The sequence below is a fragment of the Saccopteryx leptura genome, chromosome 1, assembly GCF_036850995.1.
Source record: "Saccopteryx leptura isolate mSacLep1 chromosome 1, mSacLep1_pri_phased_curated, whole genome shotgun sequence".
NCBI classification, from domain to species: Eukaryota; Metazoa; Chordata; class Mammalia; order Chiroptera; family Emballonuridae; genus Saccopteryx; species Saccopteryx leptura.
In genome coordinates this window covers 184,073,561-184,094,634 of record NC_089503.1, presented here as the reverse complement: position 1 = coordinate 184,094,634, position 21,074 = coordinate 184,073,561, and the positions used below count along the sequence as shown (strand labels likewise).

Below are 21,074 nucleotides of genomic sequence, written 5' to 3'. Positions count from 1 at the left end.
GAACCTGGGTCCCCCGCATCCCAGTCTGACGCTCTATCCACTGTGCCACCGCCTGGTCAGGCTCAAGGTGGTTTTTTTTAAGGATATACGGATTATTTTTAGGGTTTCAGAACTTCATGACAAATTTGATTATCTTAAATAGCTTCATTTAATAACCATGATTGCACTAGAAAAACCAAATGACACCTAAACCACAGTAGAACAGTGTTAGAGACCAAGTTTGGGGCCACTGAGGATTTAGCTGACCGTGTAGCATATTTGAAGATTTTTTACATATACAATGCTTAACATGAAGTATTTGTTTCTATCTCTCCTTCCCGCATTTAGGAAGCCCTCTTCATTGCTCGTTTTAGTCCTCCAAGCTGTGGTGTGCAGGTGAACAAGCTGTGGTACAAGCCTGTGGAACAGTTCATCTTGCCAGAGGTACAGGTGGAATGAAGACTGGGGTATCGGTGCAGCCCTTTATACTCCTGGGCTGCACTTTCAGGAGCAGACGCTTGATATTCTACTGTTCAAGATGGCTCTCCAGGGTGGTAGACAGAGGAGGCCACCAACTGGGATGTACTGAATGTCGCACTCTGTGTTTATACCTCCAGGGGGCTTCATATTGCCTCCCAAGTTTTCAAAACCACTCTTTGAAAAGCATTGTCTGGGCCCTGGCCAGTGGCTTAGTGGATAGAGTGTTGGCCCAGCGTATGGACGTCCTTGGTTTGATTTCCTGGTCAGGGCACACAGGAGAAGTGACCGTCCACTTTCCTCCCTCTTCCCCATCTCTACCTCCTCCCTTCCCATAGCCAGTGGCTCGATTGGTTCGAGTGTGGCCCTAGGTGCTGAAGTTGGCTTGGTTGATCTGAGTGCATGAGCCTCAGGCACTAAAAATAGCTCAGTACTCGAGGATTAGCCCAAGACAGGATTGCCAGATAGATCTCGATAGGGGCGCATGAGGGAGTCTGCCTCACTATATCCCCTCCTCTCACTTAAAAAAAAAGAGAAAAAAGCATTGCCTGTTACCAGGGTTGAGTTAGTGGAGTAGAGAGCTGCATGGCTATGTTAATGACGACAAGTAGTAACAGGTATGGATTCAGAAAGACCAGGCACAGATACCATTTAAATACATTCAGTAGTTTACTTACCTAAAGAGTGGGGGGAGGGGGGTAAAGACCACATAATGGCAAAGAGATGGGCCACTTTTCAACATTGTGGAGGATATCTTAGGACATAACTGCAACCTTCTGGGTCCAGTCTTAAGTAGATGTGTGCTGGCAGCCACCTCGCCTGCAGGTGCCCTCATCAGTCCTGCAGTTAAGCCACAATATGGTTGCAGAACATTACACAGCTGGGCATTCATCATCAACCTCAGCCTTTCCAGGCTGTTTCAGTCCAGGCATATGATTTCTTTCTGGACAGCAGTTTAGCAGCTTGTATCATTTTAGATAACTATCACCATTATATGAGAATGGCTCTTTTCCTATGTTCTTTGTAAATTGCATATATGAAATGAACTTTATTCCTTAAGTGAGGTATGGAGCATCAAAGACAGCTCTTCCTTGTAATTAAAAGTAGTGCTCAACTAAGTGGTATTGACCAAGTGTTGACATCAGGTTTGAACAGAGCAGTTCTTTGGTTTGTTTATTCATTTGCTCAGGAAATATTGAGAACTTAATCTGTGCCAAGCACTGGGGCTATGTGAAGATGCAATGTGCCGACCCCTGCCCTGCAAGTAGCTGATGTGGGCAGGAGAGCCAATGTCTGTGCTCTACTTTCCCATATTAACTAATTGGGAAGCTCCTTGAGAATTGAAGCAAGTCATCTGTGAGAGTCCTTCCTTTCTACTCAGAACTAGCATGGGCAGAGCCTAACTCAGACTGCATGATTCCCAAAGGGCTAGTAGTGTTATTCCAAGGAGACCAGGAGTACTAACATTATGTTAGGTGCTATACAGAAAAGTCTGAGCTTGATATAGGTAGGGTTAATTTTCAAAAGACATGAGGATTGGCATGAGTAGGAAAGAGAAAAATAATGCATCTAGAAGTAAGTATGCGAGGACCTATTTGGGTGTGGGCACCTATGGGTGCGTTTAAATCCCTGCTCTGCCACTCAGTGTCTCTGACCTGTGCATGCTACATAACACACTGTGTCTGTCCTGTCTGTAGATAGAGGTGCTACACAACCTAGTTCAGAGGGTTATTCTAAGGATCTGATACATGTAGAATGCTCAGAACATGCTGCCACATGGTAAGCATTCAGGACACACGTGTGGTGTCCTTATTACTGTTGCTGCTGCTGACCTGGATCTGGAAGGCACTGATCTTCAAGAGCAATGTTTCTCCAGCTGAGACACTTGTCCCCCTCCCCCCTCCCCCCTCCCCTGACATTTAGAAGTATCTGGAGACACTCAGTTAACAGCTGGGTGTGGAGGCCGGCTGCTGCTGAACATGCTCCGGTGCACAGGACACCCCTGCAGCGACAGGTTATCAGACCCAAAGTGTGGAGGGCCCCAAGGGAGAGAAACACTGCTTAAGAGGAAGGAGTCAGACCCTGGCCAGTTGGCTAAGCAGTAGAACATCGGCCCAGCACATGAAAGTCTCGGGTTCAATTCCCGGTCAGGGTACACAGGAGAAGTGCCCATCTGCTTCTCCACCCTTCCCCCTCTCCTTCCTCTCTGTCTCTCTCTTTCCCTCCTACAGCCAAGGCTCCATTGGAGCAAAGTTGGCCCAGGCACTGAGGATGGCTCCATGGCCTTCGCCTCAGGCACTAGAGTGGCTCCAGCCACAACGAAGCAACGCCCCAGAGGGGCCAAGCATCACCGCCTGGTGGGCATGCCAGGTGGATCCCAGTTGGGCGCATGTGGGAATCTGTCTGTCTGCCTCTCCCCAGCTTCTCGCTTCAGAAAAATACAAAAAAAAAGGAGGAGTCACAAAATGTGACAAAAGGAAGAAACTAAACTTTAATAATTGAGGCTAATCACAATGTTACAGAGTCTGTTCCATTATCTTAGCCTTACAGAAAGAATTACAAATTTTAATTAGTCCACAAAAAATATTACTTTTCCTTAGAATGTTCTTGTTCTTAGGAAGTGTATGCTGAAGTACTTCAATGTGAAATGTCATGGTATCTGCATTTTTTTTTCAAGTGAGTCCACAGTAGAAAAGTGTGTGTGTGTATAGACAAAGGTAAAGCAGATGTGCCCAGATGGTGACACTGGGTGAGTCCAGGTGATTTTAATGCCTGTAGCCTTGTGATCTTTATTTTGCCTTAAACTTTTAGCTAAATTGACTTTTGTATTTTCATTACTTCTGAGTTAAATTTTTTCTTTTAAAAACATGCAGTTAATTAACAGTGGGTAGACAGGGGTTGGGAGCAGGATTGTGGGATGTCTTCATTTTCTTCTTTTTGAGTATCTTATTTTTTAAGTGTTCCATAATAAATATATACTTGCTTTATAAAAAAAGAAAAATAGCCTGACCTGTGGTGGCACAGTGGATAAAGCGTCGACCTGGAATGCTGAGGTCACTGGTTCAAAACCTTGGACTTGCCCAGTCAAGGCACATACAGCAAGCAACAAGCAAGCAGCAACTGTACTTCTTGTCTCCCCTACCCATAAAATCAATGAATAAAATCTTATAAAAAAAGAAAATTAACTTTTAAAAATTAAGACTTATTTCCTCTTACAATTCTATTTTTGTTGAAACTGTGTTTAATTTTACATTTTTTGTTGCATCACAACTATTGAGATTTATTAGCACAGGAAACTAACAGTGCAGAGTGGTGTGCCTGTCTGTCATCAGCAGAAAATGACAGGAGGAAAGGGGTCATTCCATTTGAGAGGGAGAGGAAGGATTATGATCATCTTGTCCCCTCCACACTCAGTCTGCCGGAGTCATGTACCAGCAGCGTAGCCCATCAAGTGAGCAGGTCTCTAGTAGTGTTTCCATCATATGGCTCCCTGAAGCGTAAAAATCTCAATGGGAGTTACAGATCTAAAAGGAGACTGCTGTGTGTTTCTCTTAAAATATTTATTTCTCTAATTTCTTATATTCCTCAGTAGTGCAGTTGAAACCTGAAACTAGTATCAATAAAATGACTATTTTCATTCATCTGAGTCACTAGAGACATTGTTAGCATTGTGGGTGCTTACACACTTTTTTTTTTTTTAATTAAAGTCAACATTCTTCAGATGTAGTCATTTCTCAAACCCACCAGAAATGTTAATGGTTACAGCCACAAAACAGCTGTGTGTTTGAGCTAGTCTGTTGGTTTGGATGACAAATAAGAAATAGGACATGAAGGAATTAACATTATGTGAAAGGGCTGCAGGTAGCTTGCTTACGTGATGGGTCAGATGATTTATGAGATCTCATTATTCCAACCTGTACCAGGCTGGTTTTCCTAACTTTCATTTTGGTCTTACCATCTTAGCAGGGACTCACTTCATAAACAAGCTGTTTCACATCTGACCTTTATGATGACTTTGTATCCAAGAGCAGAAAGTAGGTGTGTGAGAGGAGTGAGAATAGAAATTCAGCGGTGACCATGATATGGCACAGGAACAAGTATGGGGAGGGCAGAGAACACAGCTGCTCCCTTCCTAGTGACAAAACAGCTGCATGGTTATGTAAGTCCAGTGAATAAATCAGGGTCATTTTAGTCAATATGTTGATATATTATGACCCTATCACGAAATGGAGGTGAGTGTTGGCAGGAGCTACCATGAAAAAGCAAGTCACATACCAAATTTCAGTTGAGTGGCCATGGCAGAGGATTACTTGTTTGATAATCTGTTTTCTAGATATGTAGTTTGAAGGTGGAAGCATTTTCATTTGATCATTATAGCTTTACTTTTGGTCTGGCTTATTTGGAACAGTAGTTACTGAGATTCCCAGTGACCTAACTGCCAACTGCAGGGGACACTTTCTGTCCTTACCTAGTTGATCAGTTTCCTCTTGGCTGATGTCATGTACATTTTTCTGGGTCAGCCATGTCTAGCCCAGTCCTTCTTCCTGGTGTACTTCATTACCTCCTCCTTTGCTTCCATCTTAATTAATTGTTAGGATTTGATACTCAGCCTTCTATTTTACTCATTCTGTTTAGGCAGTTTCATGTAATTACTACTACTTTGCTCATGGGGCAGTTCAGTCTGCAGCCCAAATTTCTCTCATGAACTCCCTACACATGTCATCTGCCTACTGGACTTCTCTCCTTGAGTTTCCTGTGGGCATTCTGTTTGAGCATCATGTCCATCCCACCCATTCTCACTGCCTGTGTGTTTAGTCTTGGGTAATAGGTCTCCTTTTTCTCAGGCAACCCAAACCAGAAGCGTGGGATTTAGCCTCAACTCTCCTATCTGAGCATTCATGAAACCCTATCAGTTCTTTCTCCTAAATGTATTTGGTGTCAGTTCTTATAAGCTATGACTATTGACATTTTAGACAAAAGTAAAGTATAAAAAGGGCAAGAAGTTGTGCCTTCTAGGAGAAAGACATGATGAACCCAAAGCAGCCTCACCTGGCCAAGGGTCTGGGACTTAGCTTTCAGGTCCTAACACTGACCTTCCAGTTAATTCACTTAGAGATAATCAGATTCTCACTGAATGACGTTCTATAAATTTGCAGAACGGTGTATAGACCAGAACGTCAGTTCATCCATTCTTAAGGGGTGTTAGCTTATTAGAGTGATTTAAAAGTTCATGACCCCTATCAAGGAACCTCCTTGTTGGTATGTCAGGCACCTAAAAAACAATATTAACCATTCTTCGTTTGGGCATTGAATTTAATTGCAAAAGTGGGAGGAGGATGTTATATGTCTTACAATTACTGGATCTTTCTCCCCTTGCACATAGCTATATTGCCAACATTTCTCTTAACCTAGCTTTCCTGTAATGGCCAATTGATACATTGTTGAAGGTATTGATCTTAATAATTAAGCTTCAATCTTAGAGCTCTTCCCAGTTATTAGAAACATTATTTCCTTTAAAGATTTAATTAGTTCAATTCAGAGAGCAGTCTTTTTTTCTTTCCTATTTTTTATTGAGATATAATTGACAACCCTAGCCAGATGGCTTGGTTAGAGCATCGTCCGAAAGCGCAGAGGTTGCCGATTCGATCCCCAGTCAAATACAGGAACAGATGTTTCTCTCCTGCTCTCCCCCTTTCTCTAAAATCAATTTAAAAAAACATTTAAAAATTAATAATTATTGACATGAAACAGTTTCAGCTATATAATATAATTGATATTTGTATATGTATTGCAGAATGATCACAGTAAGTCTGATTGATATCTGTAACCAGTTATAATTTCTTTTTATTTATTATTCATTTTAGAGAGAAGAGAGAGAGAGTGAGGGGAGGGGGAAGAGCAGGAAGCATTAACTCCCATATGTGCCTTGACCAGGCAAGTACAGGGTTTTGAACTGGTGACCTCCGCGTTCCAGGTTGACACTTTATCCACTGTGCCACCACAGGTCAGGCCAGTTATAATTTCTTTTTAAGTGACAGAGAGGGACAGGAAGGGAGAGAGATGAGAAGCATCAATTCTTTGTTGTGGCACCTTAGTTGTTCATTGATTGCCTCTCATATGTGCCTTGACTGGTGGGCTCCAGCTGAGCCAGTGACCCCTTGCTCAAACCAGTGACCATGGGGTCATGTCTGTGATCCCGTGCCCCTGTGCTCAAGCTGGTGAGCCTGCGCTCAAACCAGATGAGCTCGCACTCAAGCCAGCGACCTCGGGGTTTCAAACTTGGGTCCTTTGTGTCCCGGGCGGAAGCTCTATCCACTGCGCCACTGCCTGGTCAGGCTAAAATTTTTTTTCTTGTATGAGAACTTTTGAGATCTACTCTCAGCAACTTTCAAATATACCATAGAATAATATTAACTATCATCACCATGCTGTACATTACGTTTTCAGGACATATTTTATAACTAGAAATTTGTGTCTTGACCACCTTAACCCATTTTGCCCACCCCCACCTCTGGCAGCCACCCATCTGTTCTTGATCTGTGAGTTTGTTTTTGTTTTCTTTTCCCCTTAATTAGATTTCACATAAAAATGTAATTATATGGTACAGTGATTATCTGATTTATTTCTGACTTATTTCACTTAGCATAATGCCCTCAAAGTCCATCTGTGTTGTAGCAAATTACAAGATTTCCTTTTATTCATAGTTGAATAATCTACCATCATACACACACACACACACACACATATGTATCACAACTTCTTTTTTATTATTATTAATTTTAATGGGGTGACATTGATAAAATTATCTTGTCACCTTCTAACTGGTTTTCTTTGTGCCCCTCCCCTCCCCCAGCTCCCTCCCTCTCCTCCCCCCCATCCTGTAACCCCAACACTGTTGTCCATGTCTCTGAGTATCATTTTTATGTCCCACCTATGTATGGAATCATATAGTTCTTAGTTTTTTCTGATTTACTTATTTCGCTCAGTATAATGTTATCAAGGTCCATCCATGTTGTTGTAAAAGATCCGATGTCAAAATTTCTTATGGCTGAGTAGTATTCCATAGTATATATATACCAAAGCTTTTTAATCCACTCATCCTCTGACGGACACTTGGGCTATTTCCAGATCTTTGCTATTGTGAACAATGCTGCCACAAACATGGGGGTGCATTTCTTCTTTTCAAACAGTGCTATAGTGTTCTTGGGGTATATTCCTAACAGTGGTATAGCTGGGTCAAAAGGCAGTTCGATTTTTAATTTCTTGAGGAATCTCCATACTGTTTTCCACAGTGGCTGCACCAGTCTGCATTCCCACCAGCAGTGCAGGAGGGTTCCCTTTTCTCCACATCCTCGCCAGCACTTATTCTGTGTTGTTTTATTGATGAGCGCCATTCTGACTGGTGTGAGGTGATATCTCATTGTGGTTTTAATTTGATTTTCTCTAATGATTAGTGATGTTGAGCATTTTTTCATATGCCTATTGGCCATCTGTATGTCCTCTTTGGAGAAGTGTCTATTCATTTCTTTTGCCCATTTTTGGATTGGATTGTTTGTCTTCCTGGTATTAAGTTTTACAAGTTCTTTATAAATTTTGGTTATTAACCCCTTATCAGATGCATTGTCAAATATATTCTCCCATTGTGTAGTTTGTCTTTTTATTCTGTTCTTAGCCGTGCAGAAGCTTTTTAGTTTGATAAAGTCCCATTTGTTTATCCTGTCTTTTGTTTCACTTGCCTGTGGAGACAAATTGGCAAATATATTGCTGCGTCAGATGTCAGAGAGCTTACTGCCTATGTTTTCTTCTAAGATGTTTATGGATTCACGGCCTACATTTAAGTCTTTTATCCATTTTGAGTTTATTTTTGTGAATGGTATAAGTTGGTGGTCTAGTTTCATTTTTTTGCAGGTAGCTGTTCAATTTTCCCAACACCATTTGTTGAAGAGGCTGTCTTTACTCCAATGTATGCTCTTACCTCCTTTGTCAAATATCAGTTGTCCATAAAAGTGTGAGTTTATTTCTGGGTTCTCCGTTCTGTTCCATTGATCGATATGCCTGTTCTTATGCCAGTACCAGGCTGTTTTGAGTACAATGGCCTTATAATATAACTTGATATCCAGAAGTGTGATACCTCCTGCTTTATTCTTCCTTTTCAAGATTGCTAAGGCTATTCGTGTTCTCTTTTGGTTCCATATAAATTTTTGGAATATGTGTTCTATATCTTTGAAGTAAGTCATTGGTATTTTAATCGGTATTGCATTGAATTTATAAATTGCTTTGGGTAATATAGACATTTTAATGATATTTATTCTTCCTAACCATGAGCACGGTAAATACCTCCACTTATTCGTATCTTCCCTGATTTCTTTTATCAATGTTTTATAATTTTCCGAGTACAAGTCTTTAATCTCCCTGGTTAAATTTATTCCTAGGTACTTTATTTTTTTGGTTGAAATGGTAAAGGGGATTGATTCCTTAATTTCTCTTTCTGACAGTTCATTGTTAGTGTATAAAAATGCCTCTGATTTCTGAGTATTGATTTTATATCCTGCCAACTTGCTGAATTCATTTATCAGGTCTAGTAGTTTTTTGGCTGTGACTTTAGGATTTTCTATATACAATATCATATCATCTGCAAATAATAATAGTTTTACTTCTTCTTTCCCAATTTAGATGCCTTTTATTTCTTTTTCTTGTCTGATTGCTGTGGCTAGGACTTCCAGAACTATGTTGAATAAGAGTGGTGAAAGGGGGCACCCCTGCCTTGTTCCTGATCTTAAGGGAATTGCTTTTAATTTTTGCCCATTGAGTATGATGTTGGCTGTGGGTTTGTCATAGATGCCTTTTATCATGTTGGGGTATGTTCCCTGTATTCCCACTTTGCTGAGAGTTTTGATCATGAATGGGTGCTGGATTTTATCAAATGCTTTTTCTGTATCGAAATTATCATGTGGTTTTTCTCCTTCCTTTTGTTTATGTGATGAATCACATTGATTGATTTGCGAATATTGTACCATCCTTGCCTCCCAAGAATAAATCCCACTTGATCATGATGTATGATTTTTTTCATATATTGTTGGATCTGGTTTGCTAATATTTTGTTGAGGCTTTTAGCATCTAAATTGATCAGGGATATTGGCCTATAATTTTCTTTTTTTGTGTTGTCTTTGCCTGGTTTTGGAATCAGAATTATGCTCGCCTCATAAAAGGAGCTTGGAAGTCTTCCTTCCTCTTGAATTTTTTTAAATAACTTGAGAAGGATAGGAGTTAGTTCTTCTTTGAATATTTGGTAGAATTCACTTGTGAAGCCATCAGGCCCAGGACTTTTCTTTTTTGGAAGTTTTTTGATAACTGTTTCAATCTCATTTGTTGTAATTGGTCTGTTTAGGTTTTCTGATTCTTCCAGATTAATTTTTGGAAGATTATATGTTTCAGGGAATTTGTCCATTTCATCTAGGTTGTCTAGTTTTTTGGCGTACAGTTCTTCATAGTATTTTCTTACAATATTGTATTTCTGTTGTGTCAGTTGTTTATTTCTCCACTCTCATTTCTAATTTTATTTGAGTCCTCTCTCTTTTTTTCTTGGTGAGTCTGGTTAAAGGTTCATCGATGTTGTTTACCTTTTCAAAGAACCAGCTCCTGGTTTCATTGATCGTCTGTATTGTTTCTTTAGCCTCTATGTCATTTATTTCTGCTCTGATCTTTATTATTTCCTTTCTTCTACTAGCTCTGGGCTTTACTTGCTGTTCTTTTTCTAGTTGTTTTAGATGTAGGGTCAAGTTGTTTATTTGAGCTTTTTCTAGCTTCTCGAGGTATGCCTGTAATGCTATGAACTTCCCTCTCAGGACTGCTTTTGCTGTGTCCCATAAATTTTGAGTTGATGTGTGCTCATTATCGTTTGTTTCTAGGAATTTTTTAATTTCTTCTTTGATCTCATTGTTAACCCATTTGTTATTTAATAACATGCTATTTAGTTTCCAAGTGTTAGAGTATTTTTCAGTTTTTCTGTTGTGGTTGATTTCTAGTTTAATGCCATTGTCAGAGAAAATGCTCGATATGATTTCAGTCTTCTTAAATTTGTTGAGACCGCTTTTGTGCCCTAACATGTGGTCTATTCTAGAGAATGTACCATGAGCTCTTGAAAAGAATGTATATTCTACTGCTTTAGGGTGAAAGGTTCTGAAGATATCTATTAAATCAAGTTGATCTAGTATGTCCTTTAAGTCTGCTGTTTCTTTGTTAATTTTCTTTCTTGAGGATCTATCTAATGATGTTAATGGGGTATTGAAATCCCCTACTATTATAGTATTGCTGTTGATCTCGCCCTTTAAATCCATCAAATTCTGCTTTATATATTTAGGTGCTTCTATTATTAGGTGCATAGATATTTATAACGGTTATATCTTCCTTTTGGATTGCTCCCTTTATCATTATGTAGTGACCTTCTTTATCTCTAACTATAGTCTTTGTTTTAAAGTCCATTTTGTCTGATATAAGTATTGCTACCCCAGCTTTTTTTTTATTTCCATTTGCGTGAAATATTTTTTCCATCCCTTTATCTTCAGTCTGTGTGCAACTTTTGATTTAAGGTGTGTCTCTTGTAGACACCATATGTATGGGTCCTGTTTTCTTATTCATGCAGCTACCCTATGTCTTTTGATTGAATCTTTTAATCCAGTGATTTTCAACCTTTTTTTTTCATGGCACAAACACACACTAATTACTAAGGTCAGTGCCCCTGACTAAATACAACCATTTTCATCTCATGGCACAAATAAATTAGTTACTAAAGAAGAAGAGGTCGGCCCTGGCCGGTTGGCTCAGCGGTAGAGCGTCGGCCTAGCGTGCGGAGGACCCGGGTTCGATTCCCGGCCAGGGCACACAGGAGAAGCGCCCATTTGCTTCTCCACCCCTCCGCCGCGCCTTCCTCTCTGTCTCTCTCTTCCCCTCCCGCAGCCAAGGCTCCATTGGAGCAAAGATGGCCCGGGCGCTAGGGATGGCTCTGTGGCCTCTGCCCCAGGCGCTACAGTGGCTCTGGTCGCAACATGCGACGCCCAGGATGGGCAGAACATCGCCCCCTGGTGGGCAGAGTGTCGCCCCATGGTGGGCGTGCCGGGTGGATCCTGGTCGGGCGCATGCGGGAGTCTGTCTGACTGTCTCTCCCTGTTTCCAGCTTCAGAAAAATGAAAAAAAAAAAAAAAAAAAGAAGAAGAAGAGGTCAGGGCCCCTTTTTCTTTAGTAATTAGTTTATGAGTGCGTGAGAAACAAAGGTTGAAAATCACTGATTATTGATATGTAATTGTTTATTGCCATTTTATTCTTTAAAACTGTATTCCTCTTTTGCTATATTCTTTTTCTCCTTTGATCTGTTTATAACAGGTCCCTTAGCATTTCTTGCAGCCTTGGTTTGGTTGTAGTGAATTCCTTGAGTTTTTTTTTTTGTCTGGAAAGCTTTTTATTTCTCCTTCAATTTTAAATGATAGCCTTGAGGGATAAAGTAGTCTTGGTTGTAGACTCTTGTTCTGCATTACTTTGAATATTTCTTGCCATTCCCTTCTGGCCTCAAGTGTTTCTGTTGAGAAGTCAGAAGTCATCCTATGGGGGCTCCTTTGTAGGTGATAGTCTTTTTTGTCTAGCAGCTTTTAATATTTTCTTTTTATCACTTAGCTTTGGTATTTTATGTGTATCTTGGTGTTGATTTTTTTGGGTTTCTCCTTAATGGAGTTCTCTGTGCTTCCTGATCATGTGAGATGTTTTCCTGCCTTAATTGAGGGAAGTTTTCAGCTATGATATGCTTGAACAAAGTCTCTATCCCTTGTTCTTTCTCTTCTTCTTCAGGAACCCCTATGATGTGGATGTTATTTCTCTTCATGTTGTCACAGAGCTCTCTTAGAGTTTCCTCTTTTCTTTTTTCTGCTCTGCTTCCGTGCCTTTATTTATCGTGTCCTTTACCTCGCCGATTTGATTCTCCACTTCATCCATCCTGCTTTTAATTCCTTCCTTTGTATTCTTTATTTTAGATACTGTATTTGTCATTTCTGACTAATTCTTTTTTATTATTTCAATGTCCTTTTTTATATTTGCTATCTCTTTATTTAGGTGTTCGTAATGACCATCTATTGTTGTTCTAATATCTTTGAGCATACTCACAATCGTTATTTTAAACTCTGCATCTGGTAATTTGGTTGTATCTGATTCATTTAGGTCCTTTTTTGGGGATTTCTCTTGGTTCATTTGTGTTGCATTTCTTTGCCTTCGCATTTTCTCTGTGTAAAGGAAGGTTTGGCCACTGGAGTCCACTGGGTGTGGCCTCCGTTCCCTAGGTATGCTCTGTCTGCAGGCCCGCCACCCCCTCTTCTGTTGCTGCCTAGGGCTTTTGGGTTTGGGTGTTGCTGGTGCCTGCCCACTGGGGCTGTTGCTGTGGTTTCCACCTCTCCTTCATGGGAGTGGCTGTGATCACGTGCTCGGGTGCACAAGCCTTATTGGCCTTGGCCTTTGCCCCGCCCTCGTGGGTGGTGTTATGCTCGGCCCTGAGGGCAGTGGCGAGCACCTTTGCTCAGCTGTGGGTCTCCATCTGTTTCTGGGCTTTCGCCCTGCCCTTGCAGGAGGAGCCCACTCGTGGAACGGCTGCTAGCCTTGGCTCTACCGGCTGGGCAGGACTGCGTGCCCACGCTCAGCTCAGTAGCGGAACTCCGCCTGTTCTGGGCTTTTGGCTCCCAAGTCAGGCCACAAGCCTCGGTTGCACGGTCATGGCAAGGCTGTGCTCTTGCGCTCTTGCTCAAGGGCTGGTCTCCACCCCTTCCGGGGTTCCCGCCCTTCTCCTGCAGGCTGGATTACAGGCTGCAGGCAGCTGGGCTTGACCGCTTTTGCATGCCTACTCCTCCCTAGCCGGGCAAGACTGAGCTCACACATGAGCCCAGTGGCGGCCAGCAGGCTTCCGCCCTTGCCAACAGAACCGCCCCTCTGTGTCCCGCCGCCGCCCGCCCTCCAGCGAGCCCTCAGTCGTGTGGGGTGCGGGCGCTGCAGCTCAGACCCTAATACTCACTACTGTAGCCCCGAAAGTTCCCTCCTTCTAAAGAACTCTGCTCTGAGTACCGCAGGATAGCTTGTTTGGCTGCCCTCCTGCTTCCCTTTGCTGGTATTGCTGTTTCTGGGGGAAATATTCACTTCAGATTTGGGGAGTGACTTGTCCCAGGGGTTAGGATGGCTGTCTTCCTGCTATTCTGGTCCTCTCCTCTCTCCCCGTTCCCCGGAGCCCCGGGTGAGTGGTTGTGAAAGAGGTTTTCTGCGCGGTCCCTTTAAGAAGAATCCTGGGTCTGAGAAATCAGACTCTTTCTCACAAATAGTGTCCTGACTTGTTTCCAGCTAAATACTGTCCTTACGCCTCTTCTAGGCTCTGGGGCTGCAGGCTGGGGCTTTGTTCCTGGGACTCAGGACCCTTCCCTCTCTGCTAAACTCACTTCCCGCCATGCGAGTCTCTCCAGGCTGCCGTTCGCTCCGGGGAGCTGGGCAGCCCTCTCCGCATTTCCGCTTTTCCTACCAGTCTCAGTGTAGCTTCTTCAGTGTTCCTTGGTTGAAGAGTTCTCTTAGTTTAGTCCAAAGTTGGTTTTTCCAGATGATAGTTCTTAAAATTATTTTGTAATCCACTTTGGTTCTGGGACTTGGATGTTGGTACGTCCGCCTACTCCAGCGCCATCTTGTCTTCCCCCTGTATCACAACTTCTTTAGCCATTCATCCATCACTAGACACTTAGGTTATTTCAGTGTCTTGGCTGTTGTGAATGATGTCACAGGGAACATGGAGGTGCATGTACCTTTTCAATTTAGTGTTTTTATTTCTTTTAAATAAATACCCCAAAGTGAAATTGCTAGATCCTCTGGTATTTCTAAGTTTTCAAGGCACCTCCACACTGGTTTCCACAGTGGCTGCATCATTTTACAATCCTACTAACAGTGCACGAGGGTTCCCTTTCCCTACATCCTCACCAGCCTTTGTTATTTCTTATCTTTTTTATAATAACCATTCTGACAAATATGAGCTGATATCCCATTGTGGCTTTAATGATGTTGAGCATCTTTTCATGTTCTTGTTTAGTTCTGTATGTCATCCTTGGAAAAATGCCATCCTCTGTTTTTTAATTAGATTTTTCTTTTTTTGCTATTGAGTTGTATGTATTCTTTGTATATTTTGGATATTCTTATGAGATACATGATTTACAAATATTTTCTCCCACTTAGTAGGTTGCCTTTTTATTTTGTTGATGATTTCTGTTGCAGGGCGGAAGGAAGCCTTTTAGTTTTATGTAGTCTCACTTGTTTATTTTTGCTTTTGTGCCTTTGCTTTTGGTATCATATCCAAAGAAATCATTGCTATGAACAATGTCAAGGAGCTTACTGCCTACATTTTCTTCTAGGAGTTGTGTGGTTTCAGCTCGTACATTCAGTTCATTAATCCATTTTGAGTTGATTTTCATGTATGCTGTAATAGAGCGTTCCTGTTTCATTCTTTGCGTGTATATGTTCAGTTTTCACAGCACCATTTGAAGAGACTGTCCTTTCCCTGTTGTATATTCTTGGTTTCTTGTTATAAATTAATTGACCATATATGCATGAGTTTATTTCTGGGCTCTATTCTTTTCCACTGATTGAGGTATCTGTCTTGTCAGTACCATACTATTTTGATTGCTATAGCTCTGGGATATAGTTTGAAATCAGGAAGCATGGTGCCTGTAGCTTCTTCTTTCTCAAGATTGCTATGGCTATTTTGTGGTTCCATACAAATATTAGAATTATTGGTTCTATTTCTGTGAAAAATGCCATTGAAATTCTGATAGCCATTACATTGAATCTGTAGGTTGCTTTGGGTGGTATGGCCATTTTAACAGCATTCTTCTAATCCAGGAGCACAGAATATCTTTCCATTTATTTATGTCTTCAGTTTTTCAGAGGACAGTCTTAATTTCTAAATGATAAGTACATGCTTCAGACCTGGACTTTTATAAATAGACCAATTGCTTCTTTCCCTACCAATCTCTGCTCTGATGCCATTTCATTATTGGAGTGATGTTTCTAAAGTTACAAATAGAACTTTCACTCTTGTGCTTGCAACTTTACCACCTTCTAGGTACAGGACAGACTGTCTATTATAGCAGACAGCTGACCTTCAGCCTGCTTTCTGCCTCTCCTTTCCTTAGCCTATGCTTCAGCAATATTGAGCTATTTAATGTTTGTCTGAATAGGCAGTGCTGGTCCAAGCCTGTGCTTGTTGATGTTATTTTATCTGCCTCCCACTTTTTTGACTCAGACTCCTTCAAGACTTAGCTCTCTTAGTCATTTGAAATTCTGTCTGACCTTCCCAAACAGACTAACTTTCCATCATTATTGAGACTATTAAGAGCATATTATGAGCATTTGGAGAAATTGTCTGTTTCATTTCTTTTTTAAATTTTCAAACACATTGCCTACAGCCTGATAATAGTAGACACTCAAAAATTTAAATAATGTCTTATATCTGAAAGATTGACCCCAGAGTTACTTTGTTGTGTATTTGTTAGTTTAAAAAAGTTTTTTCCTGATTGTAAAAGTATGAAAATACATGAAATATTTGCTGTTGAAAACTTGACAAAAATATAGAAAAGTTAAAAGAATATGATGTCATCCAACTATTCCCAACATATCTGGTTTGTTTTTTTTTAAGTGAGAGGAGGAAAAATAGTAAATCAGAACCCCACATGCGCCCCAACCAGGATCCCAGGATCCACCCAGCAACCCATCTGAGACTGATGCTCGAATCAACCAAGCTATTTTTAGCATCAAAGCTGACACATTTGGACCAACTGAGCTATCTTCAGCACCTGTGGCCGATGCTCAAACCAGTCGAGCCACTGGCTGTGGGAGAGTAAGAGGGAGAGAAGGAGAAGCAGATGGTCACTTCTCATGTGTGCCCTGACCGGAAATCAAACTCGGGACGTCCATATGCCAGACCGATGTTCTATCCACTGAGCCAACCAGCCAGGGCCACATTTTGGTATATTTCTTCTTAGTCATTTCTCTTCCTTCGTGTGTATATCTGTTGGTGAGAGCGTTTTTTGATTTTACAGAATTGAGGTTTAATATCAAGTTCAATAGAGAGTTAAGGCCACCTAAGGAAAGTATAGTCATGATCCGCACCTATTTCAAAGATAGGAAAATGGAATCTTAAAGGGGAGTTCACCTCTGTGTTCTCTGTTGGTGATAAGCTCTGTTTTGCTGAGCAGAGAACCTGTGTTGTATACACTATTACTAATTATCAAAACAGCCCTGTGAGTTAGGTATCATTTTCTCGATTTTAAAGGTTAGGAAAAGATGGCCCAAGTTGTGTGCAGGATCTGCCCTGAGGAGCCCTGTAGCACCTCCTAGTGCATCAGGAGTGTCACTGATAATGAAAGTTAAGGTACATTAGCTGAATATGAAGTGACAGACTCCTTTTTTTTTTCAGTTTTTTAATGTTTTAGTAGAGAAGTTTTATTGTTTAAAAAAGCTTACAGGCCCTGGCCGGTTGGCTCAGTGGTAGAGCGTCGGCCTGGCGTGCGGGAGTTCCAGGTTCGATTCCCGGCCAGGGCACACAGGAGAAGCGCCCATCTGCTTTTCCACCCCTTCCCCTCTCCTTCCTCTCTGTCTCTCTCTTCCCCTCCCGCAGCCAAGGCTCCATTGGAGCAAAGTTTGCCCGGGTGCTGAGGATGGCTTTGTGGCCTCTGCCTCAAGCGCCAGAATAGAATGGCTCTGATTGCGGCAGAGCAACGCCCCAGATGGGCAGAGCATTGCCCCCTGGTGGGCATGCCGGGTGGATCCCGGTCGGGCGCATGTGGGAGTCTGTCTGACTGCCTCCCCGTTTCCAAATTCAGAAAAATAATAAATAAATAAAAATAAATAAAATAAAAAAGCTTACAAACCACAGGCTTAGCTTATTGGAGAAATTTGATTTTGTATTGTTTTCTTATCATGCTTGCTAAGTGAGACATTACTGTAAAGTACTTCTCTCTTAATTTTAATAGGTGAAAGTTTTTATACTACTAAAGCTCTATTTTTTCTTCTTCTTTTTCCAAGTGAGAGAAAGAGAGATACAGAGACAGACTCCCACATGTACCACAACTGGGATCCACCCGGCAACCCTCATCTGGGGCCGATGCTCTACTCCTCTGGGGCTCATGCTTGCTACTGAGCTATTTTTAGTGCCTGAGGCGGAAGCTCCACAGAGCCAACCTCAGCTCCCAGGGCTCGATGTGCTCGAATCAAGCATTGGTTGTGGGAAGGGAAGAGAGAGAGAGAAGGGGCGGGTGGGAGGGGGGATGTAGAAGCAGATGGTTGCTTTTCCTGTGTGCCCTGACTGGGAATTGAACCTGGGACATCCACTTGCTGAGCTGATGCTCTATCACTGAGCCTACTGGCCAGAGCCAAAACTTTGTCTTTTATCTTGTCCTCCAAACCATAATTAATTCTAGTTGATTTTGAATTCAACATTAAGTATATATTTTTGAGTGCTGGTTGTATGTCAGGCCATTCTGGGTGCTGGGGATGTAGTGGTCCTGCCATGACAGTCCTTTCATTCTAATGGAAGCAGTGGGTTTGACAATAGAAAAGTAAACAGGAACTATGAGTGAGAGTGCAAAGTAAGATTAAAATAAAACGGTTGATGTGACAGAGATTGGAAGCTGGCTGCCTTGGGTAGCACTTGTGGAGAAGGCCTCTCTGGGGAGGTGGTGTGAAACTGACCTGAGCTAAACTGAGAGCTAGCTGGGCGCAGGTACTAAAAATGGAACCCAGAGAGAAATTAGAAGACAGTAGAATTTAAATGTTTATCAAAGCTTGACGGAGGGGAATGTAACTTCCTAAACTCAGAATTTAATAGCAATAATCACAAAGGAAAAAGCTTGTCAGATTAAACAAGATAAAACTTATAGACATTTAGACTTAAAAAAAAACCATAATAAATGGCTAACAATTCTGAAGAAGTGTTTTTAACATAAAATATACACAAGATTATCTATTAAAAGCTCACACATATGAGTAAGAAAAATATGATTCAGTAGCTAAATGGCAAAGAAACATGACAAAGCAATGCCCAGAAAAGACTATATAATTCCTATACATCACTAGAAATCCAACGAATTAAATGAGGAATTTTTTTTATCATTTGTATGATTTCTTTTTTTATTTCAAGTGAAAGGAAGGGAGATAGTGAAACAGACTCCCCATGTGCCCCAACCGGGATCCACCCAGCAACCCCCATCTTGGGCCAATACTTGAATCAACTGAGCTATTTTAGCACCTGAGGCTGATGCTAGGACCAGCCAAGCTATCCTCAGTACCTATGGCCGACACTTGAACCAGTTGAGCTACTGGTTGCTGGAGAAAAAGAGGGAGAGAAGGGGGAGAAGGAGGAAGAAAAGCAGATGGTCTCTTCTCCTGTGTGCTCTGAATGGGAATCGTATCCAGATATCCATACAACAGGCCGGTGCTCTATCCACTTAGCCAGCCTGCTCCTGCCAGGGCCAGGAATCATTTTTTAATGCAACTAATTTTCTTTTACTAATATCCCATACTGGGAAGAGTACAGTGTAATTGACATGTTCATAAATTGTTAATGACACTATCAATTAATATAATTTGCTTTTTTTTTTTTTTTTTTTGTATTTTTCTGAAGCTGGAAACAGGGAGAGACAGTCAGACAGACTCCCACATGCGCCTGACCGGGATCCACCCGGCACACCCACCAGGGGGCAATGCTCTGCCCCTCCGGGGCATCGCTCTGTTGCGACCAGAGCCACTCTAGCGCCTGGGGCAGAGGCTAAGGAGCCATCCCCAGCGCCCGGGCCATCTTTGCTCCAATGGAGCCTTGCTGCGGGAGGGGAAGAGAGAGACAGAGACAGAGAGGAAGGAGAGGGGGAGGGGTGGAGAAGCAGATGGGCGCTTCTCCTGTGTGCCCTGGCCGGGAATTGAACCCAGGACTTCTGCACGCCAGGCTGACGCTCTACCACTGAGCCAACCGGCCAGGGCCTGCTTTTTTTTTTTTTTTTTTTTTTTTACTCATTTTTAGAGAGGAGAGGGAGAGACAGAGAGAGAGAGAGAGAGAGAGAGGACAGAGAGAGAGAAGGGGGGGAGGAGCTGGAAGCATTAACTCCCATATGTGCCTTGACCAGGCAAGCCCAGGTTTTCGAACCAGCGACCTCAGCATTTCCAGGTCGACGCTTTATCCACTGCGCCACCACAGGTCAGGCTAATTTGCTTTTTTTAAGTGAGAGGGAGAGAGATGAGAAGCATCAACTCGTGGTTGCTTCACTTCAGTTGTTCATTGATTGCTTCTCCTATGTGCCATGACTGGGGGGCTCCAGCTGAGCCAGTGACCCCTTAAGCCAGCCACCTTTGGGCTCAAGCCACTGACCATGAGATCATGTCAGTGATCTCATACTTAAGCCGATGAGCCTGTGCTCAGGCCGGCAACTTCAGAGTTTTGAACCGGAACTTCAGCATCTCAGGTTAATGCTCTGTTCATTACGCCATCATTGATCAGGTAGAATTTGCTTTTGAAAAGCAGTTTGGCGCTGTCTACCAAAATCCATATAAAATATGTTTTTCATCCTAGTAATTTCACTTCTGAGAATTTATTTTAAACAAAAACAACAACAAATTATTAGGTAAAAATAAACCTTGACACTGAAACATGCCTAACATGACTTGGTAGTGCCCAAGTGGCTGATGGCAGAGATCCGTCTGAATGAGTCGGCACCTCCACTCAGTGGCACGTTACAGGAACCTAAACAAGAAGGCTGGCAGCTGCAGCAGCTGGAGGAAATGTCTTTGACTTAGGGGAGGTAGCAAACAGCAGTCTACAAAGTTGTCTGTATACTCCTTTTGTTTTCTTAGATGTGTATTTGAAAAAACCAACACAGACCCTGGCCGGTTGGCTCAGTGGTAGAGCGTTGGCCCAGCATATGGAAGTCCCGGGTTCAATTCCTGGCCAGAATACACAGGAGAAGCACCCATCCGCTTCTCCACCCGTCCCCCTCTCCTTCCTCTCTATCTCTCTCTTCCCCTCCCACAGCCAAGGCTCCATTGGAGCAAGGTTGGCCCCAGGCGCTGAGGATGGCTCCATGGCCTCTGCCTCAGGTGCTAAAAAATGGCTCTAGTTGGGTCCAGATGGGCGCAGAGCATTGCCCCCCCTGGTGGGCTTGCTGGGTGGATGCAGGAGTCTCTCTTTGCCTCCCCTCCTCTCACTAAAATTAAAAAGAAAAAATACCCAGCACAATGGTATGTTAGTTGTGGGATAAAAATTTTAACCAATGTGTCTTAAGAAAAAAGTCAGTTTTCTTTAAAAACTTATTTAAAACTTAACAACTATAAAGAAATGACTCACTTTTCCTCTTTCACAAAAGAGCTTTGAAGGTACAATTGTGTGGGAGAGCCAAGACCTCCAAGGCCTTGTGTCAAGAAATCTCCGCAAAGTGACGGTCAATGACGGAGGAGGAGTTCTGAAGGTCATTACAGTGAGTCGTGTTTAACATACTTCAGTGTTTTTAATACATAAAAATGTTTTTGAATTTACAACAACCCTGCCTGACCAGGTGGTGGCACAGTTGATA

General features: G+C 42.2%; 2 protein-coding genes across 5 annotated transcripts in view; one reads left to right on the top strand and one right to left on the bottom strand.

Moving 5' to 3' along the window:
* B3GALNT2 (beta-1,3-N-acetylgalactosaminyltransferase 2) overlaps nucleotides 1-21,074 on the top strand; it is a 112,561-nt gene that overhangs the window by 35,132 nt on the left and 56,355 nt on the right. For 2 of the 4 annotated variants that reach the window (XM_066382626.1, XM_066382606.1), the window contains exons 5-6: nucleotides 328-423; nucleotides 20,868-20,978. In XM_066382626.1, coding sequence (XP_066238723.1) covers nucleotides 328-423; nucleotides 20,868-20,978 — 207 coding nt within the window. The remainder of the gene's footprint in view (nucleotides 1-327; nucleotides 424-20,867; nucleotides 20,979-21,074) is intronic. The other 2 variants (XM_066382617.1, XM_066382635.1) reach the window with 2 other exon arrangements.
* TBCE (tubulin folding cofactor E) overlaps nucleotides 6,095-21,074 on the bottom strand; it is a 129,756-nt gene continuing 114,776 nt past the window's right edge. Inside the window, exon 15 of the mRNA XM_066382586.1 lies at nucleotides 6,095-6,153. Within this exon, the coding sequence (XP_066238683.1) occupies nucleotides 6,110-6,153 (44 nt within the window). The 3' untranslated portion in view covers nucleotides 6,095-6,109. The remainder of the gene's footprint in view (nucleotides 6,154-21,074) is intronic.